A 7819-nucleotide genomic window follows, 5' to 3' on the forward strand; every position below is an offset into this window, starting at 1 on the left:
GTGAAGTTGGTTCATTTTAATTGTGCGCTGGCCCACTTCCATGCATGAACCATAGATCTATGGAGGAAGATGGTCATTAGATCCATTGCTCATAACTCAAAAGCCCTCTCTCTCTCATCAAAGCATGCAAAGATATTTGGGTATTTTAGGTAAACAAGATCTTTGATTGAGAGATATGAAAGCTTCACCAACCCAACAATGTCAGTGGTGCAATGCAAGTACTACATGGAGAGTAAGGCCTCCATTTAATGTGTTAGGGTTTACTTTTCTCTTTTAAGAGATTCAGCTTTAAATTAGATTATTATTGGTGTGGCCAATTGGGTCGGTACGTAGGCTAGGGACCAGCAGCAACAGATTCTCTAATGGGAATGACCAGGTCACGGGCTCACAGTAGATCAAAATTTATTACTCTGTATAGACATTCCCATATTAAATAAATAAATAAATAAATAAATATATATATATATATATATATATATATATATATATATATAATAATAAACGAACCAAACAGAGCATTAGTACTAATTAGAGACTAAAAATGGAATTAAGGAGGAGAAAAAGCATCCCTGAGACCAAACACACATACAACAATTGCATGAGAACAAATGTGTACAATAAAAACCATACATCAGTGGTACCAATCGAGGAGGGAACTACAAAAAATAAAGAGAAGATGAAAAGTGAAAGAAAGAAAGATTGGCTCGACATCCTCTCATGTCGATTCCTTCCATGCATTCATCAATCTAAGGACCTGCAACCACAAAGACAATAACATCCAATGAGAAAACCCTGGTAGTGATCATCAAATACCAAGAAAAGAATCACATCACATCAAACTATTAAATTATTCTGAGAACTACTTTAGGAATTTCGTTCTATATAAGTTGCTTGCTTGTCTTCTCAGAGTTAGAGAGAGAGATGATGATGATGTATATATACTGTTTCCGGCAGGCTTCATTCTACAATGAAATTTCATTTCATTTCAGAAGTGAATAAGTCCTGAAATTAATTAAAAGCTTTTCTCAAGGAATCGGGAACTCTACAACTGACCCATTATGACAACTTACAGAATGCACTGTAGTCTGTAAACACGTGAACGTTGAGAACTGAGAAAATAAAAATACTATGTACCAAGCCAAGCCAAGCCAAGCGTCTACTGAAGATTAATTTGAATGAATACAAAAGTATAAGAAAAATATGGCTTAATCAATTTCATTTAAAAGATAAAAGCAATTAACAAAGATGACAACATGCTAGATACTCAGTGCACAAGAGCGAGCACTGTACTAGTTAAAACTTGAAGCTAGCTTACAGGCTATGACTACGTAACGTTTGGAGCTTAATTAGGGTTTGAGAGGGTATACACTTAACTTGGACCTAGAGTGTGCAGGTGTAACCAGGAGGAGGTGTCTTCCCACAAGTAACGAGGAGCTGAAGAGCAAGCGGGAGGTAGATGTTGAGGTTGAGGAGCTTGATCTTCAGAGTAGTGCACAAGCAGACTGCAGCTTCGAGCTCAACGAGTCCTTGAAGCAATGGACAACACTTATTCACAACTGGATCTCCGAGACCGATGTGCACCAACCCGCCGAGAAGATCTACACAAGCTCCGAGCTTGAGGGAGTCAGCAGGGCATGTGTCCGGCTGCTTGGGAGATGGAGGTGGTGGGCATGGTTTTACGGTGGGTGGGGTGGTCACCGGTGGGTTCAGGATAGGTGGGACGGTCACCGGAGGCAGAATTACGGGTGGTTTCACAATGGGAGGGACGGTGACGGGAGGTAATGTAATGGGTGGTTTAACAATGGGAGGGACGGTCACCGGAGGCACCGTGATGGGTGGTTTAACAATGGGAGGGACGGTGATCGGAGGCACTGTGATGGGTGGTTTGACAATGGGAGGGACGGTGACTGGTGGGTGGACGACGGGAGGTTTCACCTTGGGCTTCTTCTTGTGCTTGGGAGGGGGCTTGCCGCAGTAGCCACAGCCGAGTATGGGAGTGGCTGAGGAGATGAAGAGCATGCAGATAATAAGGAGAGCCGAGAGCTTAGAGGAGTCCATGGCTATGGATTCTCCTCTTTCTGCTGCTGTAATTCACTACTTGGCTGAAACAAGGAGCGTAGATTAGATTTGGTTGTGTGGAAATAAAGAAATGTTGGTCTTTTATAGAGGGTGAGGAGTGTGAGAACAAACCCTTCACGTGAACATAGCTAGGCCGGAAAGGCAACTGCCAAATCTTGCTAGTTGGCAAATACTTTACAAATACATGAATCCATCTTCATTTATCTATATTTCCATCATTATTAATTCTTCAATTGCTGATTGTTACCAACTCTCCTTTTTCATCTTTTGGGGTGGGTGGTAAACTGATAATGGCTAATGAGTAACTTGTAGATGAAAATAACTTCAATATATAGATGAATAGCTAGCTCTTCCCGTGGAAAAGAAAATGTTCCTTATTTAGGTTTGTAGACTGGAGATATGGTCTATGAATTTGTTCCAATTGAACTTCTTAGGGCAAATAATTCCATTGTGATTTGTTAGCGACAACTCCAACTGCGCGCAGTGTCATCCAATCAAGGTTTCTTTTGTTTCAAAAATTCGGACAGAAGTTTCTTGTTATGGCTATCTAGCTAGTTTGGTTGATTTTCACTCTGCTGATGAGGTGTTATATCAATACCAGCTTCATCACATGGTGGGTCTCATTTGCTCAGCCTTAGCTTAGAGAAGCAATATAAGCCTGAGATGAGATTACCGATTTTTGTTAACACATCCTGCAATTAAATAGGCTTGTTGTCCCACCCATACCCGTATCTCAGTTCAAATTTTTGATGGAATATTGGATCCTTCAGTTGGCTGCTTTGCTCCAGAAGCAAACAATAATGTATTGGAGAACTAATATATATATATATATATATATATATATATTTATTTATTTATTTATTTATGCTTATAATTAAACCTAGAAGGCGCACATCCATTGAAATGGGACTGAATTCCAACACCACTGTGATCTTATCTTAGTGATATATAGTTTATGTAGAGTTTAGATCAGCTATATATGGTGGCTGTACGTTTCTGTAGTTGATTCGAATTCGTCATTATAAGCTTCTAATACCCATTAGTTTATCTTAATACTAAATCTAAGGTGAAGTGCCAAAATCCTCTTGACTACCTCTTTTGAGAATAGATACATTAATATGGAGACATATGTAGAGAATAGAACTATGTTTGTACTTATATGCATGTAAGCATGTGGAAAGGGATTTATAGGAAAATGTGACGATCTTATAGGATGGATAAAATGAACTCAAAGCTATACATATAATATCATCACGTTTGTAGATTATAAAGTGTGTGTTTGTAGAGAGAGAGAGAGAGAGAGGAATGGATATGGAAGAAAGATTAGAATGAATGAATGGATGGATGAATAATGTAAGGGTGTGGATTTATGGAAAGTACAGCAAAGCAAGCATATGTGAGATTGTGGTGAGGAGGAAGTGCTATGAAGGGGCGAGGGTATTAGTTTGTTTTGTGATGAGAAGGGTCTGGAAGATACTCTCTCTCTCTCTCTCCCTCATGCATTTGCTCTGTGTAGACTGTACCTTATGTCCATCCGTGACTCGGTTTAAGTTATCCTTAGGCTGGATGGCTTTGGAATTTTGTGGATCCGTGATTCTTCTGTGCTCACTTTGATGTGATCGGTCGGCTCCTCTCACAACCTCCATTCCTTCTTGCTTCACTTCTTCTCGGCAGTTTCTCGTCTCTCACTACAAAAAAACCAAAATCTCCTACCTGGGTTTAATTAATTAGCATCCATAGTTCTATATTCATATATATATTTTAATTAATCTATAACTTAGACTACTTAGCTAGTAAGATACTGTTGTCTTAAACTCTTAACTAATACTTGGTAGGTGTTTGATAGAAAAGCTTAAGTTTCATTTGGTGGGTTGCAGGTAAGAACAGAAGTTGTATCTGCTGCAGTACTGATCGATGATAACTCAAACTCAAAATCATCAGCCCCACCATGATATAAAAGGTGGTCTGATGTGTGAATTTGGAAGCATCACACACTGCACTGATCTCTCCCCCCAGTGTGTTGAGATTCATTGCAAGCTGTGGTTTGCTGCTGTATCATCACTTGGAGTTGCCTGACGCGGCCACCATGGGAGATGTCCGACTCTGCAGGGACTAGGGAGTGAGAGAGACTGCAGCTTGAAGTTGATCGGAGAGGAAAAAAGAAGGGGAATGTTTTTGATCAACTTGAAGTTGATCAGCTTGAAGTCGACGCGGCCCCTTTGATATCTCTATTTCCATCTTTTATGCCAAAAAATCTAGAATTTAATTCCAAATTGCATAGTCCGGGTTTAGTTACATATTTACCCCCCCCCCCCCCCCCCCCATTTCTCAGAAAATCATATTGTTTAAATTGGGAAGGTTGTGGGTTCTCACAAGCCAAACGCAGCCAGTATTGTTTTCTAATTGTAAAACTTCATTAATTAGGACATGAAATGATAGTTACCCATCAAACATAAGTCTCAAGATAGACTAAAATCTCTTGGGACTTGGGATTTCTAATTTCTATATACATCATATTCCAAGGCAAAATATCAACAGTTAATTATATTTTATACAAATTTAGATTTCCAATCACTCTCCTCCTCAGGAAAAGAAAAGTGTTGGTAGCTCTGAAAAACACCTTTAGTTTTATGGGTAGGACAAAATAGGGCCAAGATATAATAGAGGAGGGGGAAAAAGCTGTAATTGTAGAGGAGAAAATGAAATTAAACAAGAAAGCAAAACCTAGGCCACATAATATATTTCCAACTCAAGGTATATACATGATAAGCACCATTCAAGGAATTGGGATCCTTTGGACACTGACTAATAAGTAACTACCAAGTCCAATCTTATAATAAGTCATAGAGTCACCCAATTGCACTAAAATTCTCTCTTGCCGTCTGTATCTAAAGAAACATGGAATGTTTAGGGTTTGCCTCCTCCTTAGGATTATTTGGATTTTGGACCCAAGTAGTTAGTACAGTCAATAGCATTCTGTTAATAAGTTATCTCAACTCGCCATCAATGGAGATCAATGGCAGAGAATTTGTATATGTGGTCCAATGAAGATGTCAAGATGCTTCCATGCATCAAAAAGCAGAATTTATGGTGATAATGGAGAAAAATCCAGACAAATCGTGGTAAATACAAGGACAATAGGGGTTACAAATATGTAACTATGATCCAAAATGAAGGCTTTTCTTCTAAGCATGGAGTACTGATTCTCCTGTTTGGAAGCGTGTTAAGCCTGACACGGTTCATCTGCGGAATTAGCTATCTCGTGGCTCGAGTCAACGTCTGTACGTATAGGATCCACAATGCCTCTATATATCTAATTCCTACCAAGAGTAAAACCATGGGCGATCAGCTTAGAGTCGCTTTCTAGTTTCTATGCATTTGTATCTTTTCAGTTCCGTATAAGCAAACAGACCCCTTTCACGAGCTGAGAATGAAAACACTTTGTAAAGACACAATCAATGGAATTACTTTACGGAAACAGACTTTTTTTATATGCATTATGCGTCTAGGATCGAGACTGCTGCAGAAAAAACAGTATAAATTGGAGCTTCCCTCCTTTGATCTCTATCTCTGGTTCACTTCAATACCTCTAGCTCCTACAATTTACAGCTAAAGTAGCTTTCCCAATGATCCCACATGGAGGGTAACGTTTTTCACTATTATGGATGTCAATGGGGCTAGACTAGCCCTACTGCTGGTATAGGTTTAATATGTGGTCTGATCGGGTTAGGGACGGGTTAATTAGGGTTGTTAAATGCTAACCCACCACAAATTCAGATCGTCACACAATAAGCATTCAAACTTCAAAGTACTTTTATATGGATATTAAGTGTTTGTTTGTTTTTTCTTTTTTACGAAGATTAAAAGGAAGTATCCAATGTTGGTTTCAGCTATATTTAGCGTTAAATGGGACAGATGAATTGAATACAGACCGAGCGTTGGGCATTGCTTTCTATAGAGTGCCTGCTCTCATCACTCGAATTCATGTTTTCATGCTTGTCAGTCTGAAATATCAAATTATCAATTGCTTTATGTTTGGCTGTTCAAAGCTCAATCCCTATCAAACCTGAATCACAGATTCACAGATCCACTGTCCTAATTTTTAGGGAGAATGACGGTTCAGCCGAGGGTCAGAATTTTTAGGCCCAAAGTACAGTTGGGGTGGGTGCCACCTCGGAATTGATGCCAATTTAAGGGTGGGCGTTGGTGTATAGAATATAGGATTTTTGACATTTTGAATGTTTATAGCTCTGCGGTGAAATTCAGAAATCTGCATTGGGCCTGTCCGTACTTTTCCGTAATTTGTATTTATTCAGCCTTCTGAACAGGATTAGATGTACTTGATGGCGATGTTAGGGACTATTTAACCAATTATAATTAACAGCCCATGTGGCATAGTTAGATATGGTTGTATGGATGGCAATTTTGTGAGTATTGGGTACGCGATCAATTCCAACTCCAATAATACCAGTTTATCAAAACCCTATAGGATTTAGGAATTTAGATTAAAACCCTAAAGAGTTTGGGAAGGGTTTAGGTTTTGTTATTAAGATACCAGATACCTGAACCTGATTATATTTTACACAAAGACCCATAGACCAATTAATCAAAACCCCCTTATCTGAACTTTAATAAAAAGAAACTACTTTATTGCTACTTTTATGATACCGGTTGATTGGTTATAAATTTTTTTTGTATCATACTCAAACCCTAATAAATATATCTTATACTTTATAAGAAATAATATATATAGTAAAAATGGTTGAGAGGGGATTCAAATCATTTCCCTTGTGTCTCATGATAATTGACTTCATTAGGGGTGTCCATAAAAAACCAAATAACTGAACTGAACTGAGGAAAATCCTATTAACTGTATTGATCAATTTGGTATTTTTGAAAAACCGAAGGACTAGTTCAATTTTTAATTAACCTAGGAAGAAAAACTGGCAATTAACCGAACCGACCAGTATATATATTTATATGTATTTTTATATATGTCACATATTATCTACATATTATAATAAATATATATGCATTATATATATATATATATATATATATATATATATATATATTTATATTTATAGTTATCTATTTATAAATATACTCTATATAGAATATATTTTTATAATATATTATATATCATTTATTATTTATAATATAATATTATACATATATTTTTATGTAGTATATATTATAAATATAAAAAAAAAACAGAAAAACCGAAAAACATTGGTAAAAAAATGGAATTGATTAACAGGTTAACCGATGGTACCGGTTCGATTTCATTTAAGAAATAGAAAAATCGATAAGACTTGTTCAGTTTAAAAAATAAAATAAAAATGCCTATAATTCAAATATAAAAGTGCCTATGGTTCAATTAACCGAACCATGGAAACCCCTAAGCTTCACCAGTAGCCTATTACACCAGTTTTGCTTAAAAGGGACATCACATTTCACTTATGTGATAGATGGATTTGGACGAATTTTGGAACAGGAAGGGTAATTTTTCCAGGTACTCTACCTGTTGCTATATCTAATTTGAATGCATGGTTGAAGTGGGGCCTTATTAATTATAGGTTAAACATGTAACCCCTAATACAGCCATCAAATGGAGCTAGCTAATCCAGATTCAATGAACCGAAATACTTGTAAGCTTGCAAAGCTTCTTACCCAAAAGCTGATGTCTCATGGGAAGACAGTTCTGTCGTTTGAAGTGAAGAGAAAAACAAACAAATAA

General features: G+C 37.3%; 1 protein-coding gene across 1 annotated transcript; it reads right to left on the bottom strand.

The window, feature by feature from the left end:
* Positions 1–518: 518 nt before the first annotated feature.
* LOC148843004 (uncharacterized) lies at positions 519–2133 on the bottom strand. The gene is made up of 2 exons (XM_088957060.1): positions 1375–2133; positions 519–754 (listed from the first exon to the last, which is right to left on the bottom strand). The coding sequence occupies exon 1, from the start codon at positions 2056–2058 to the stop codon at positions 1381–1383; it is 678 nt and encodes a 225-aa protein (XP_088813186.1). The 5' UTR covers positions 2059–2133; the 3' UTR covers positions 519–754; positions 1375–1380.
* Positions 2134–7819: the final 5686 nt, after the last annotated feature.

This window comes from Nelumbo lutea, chromosome 8, assembly GCF_056320005.1.
Source record: "Nelumbo lutea isolate HS-2025 chromosome 8, American lotus-T2T, whole genome shotgun sequence".
In the NCBI taxonomy this organism is placed as follows: Eukaryota; Viridiplantae; Streptophyta; class Magnoliopsida; order Proteales; family Nelumbonaceae; genus Nelumbo; species Nelumbo lutea.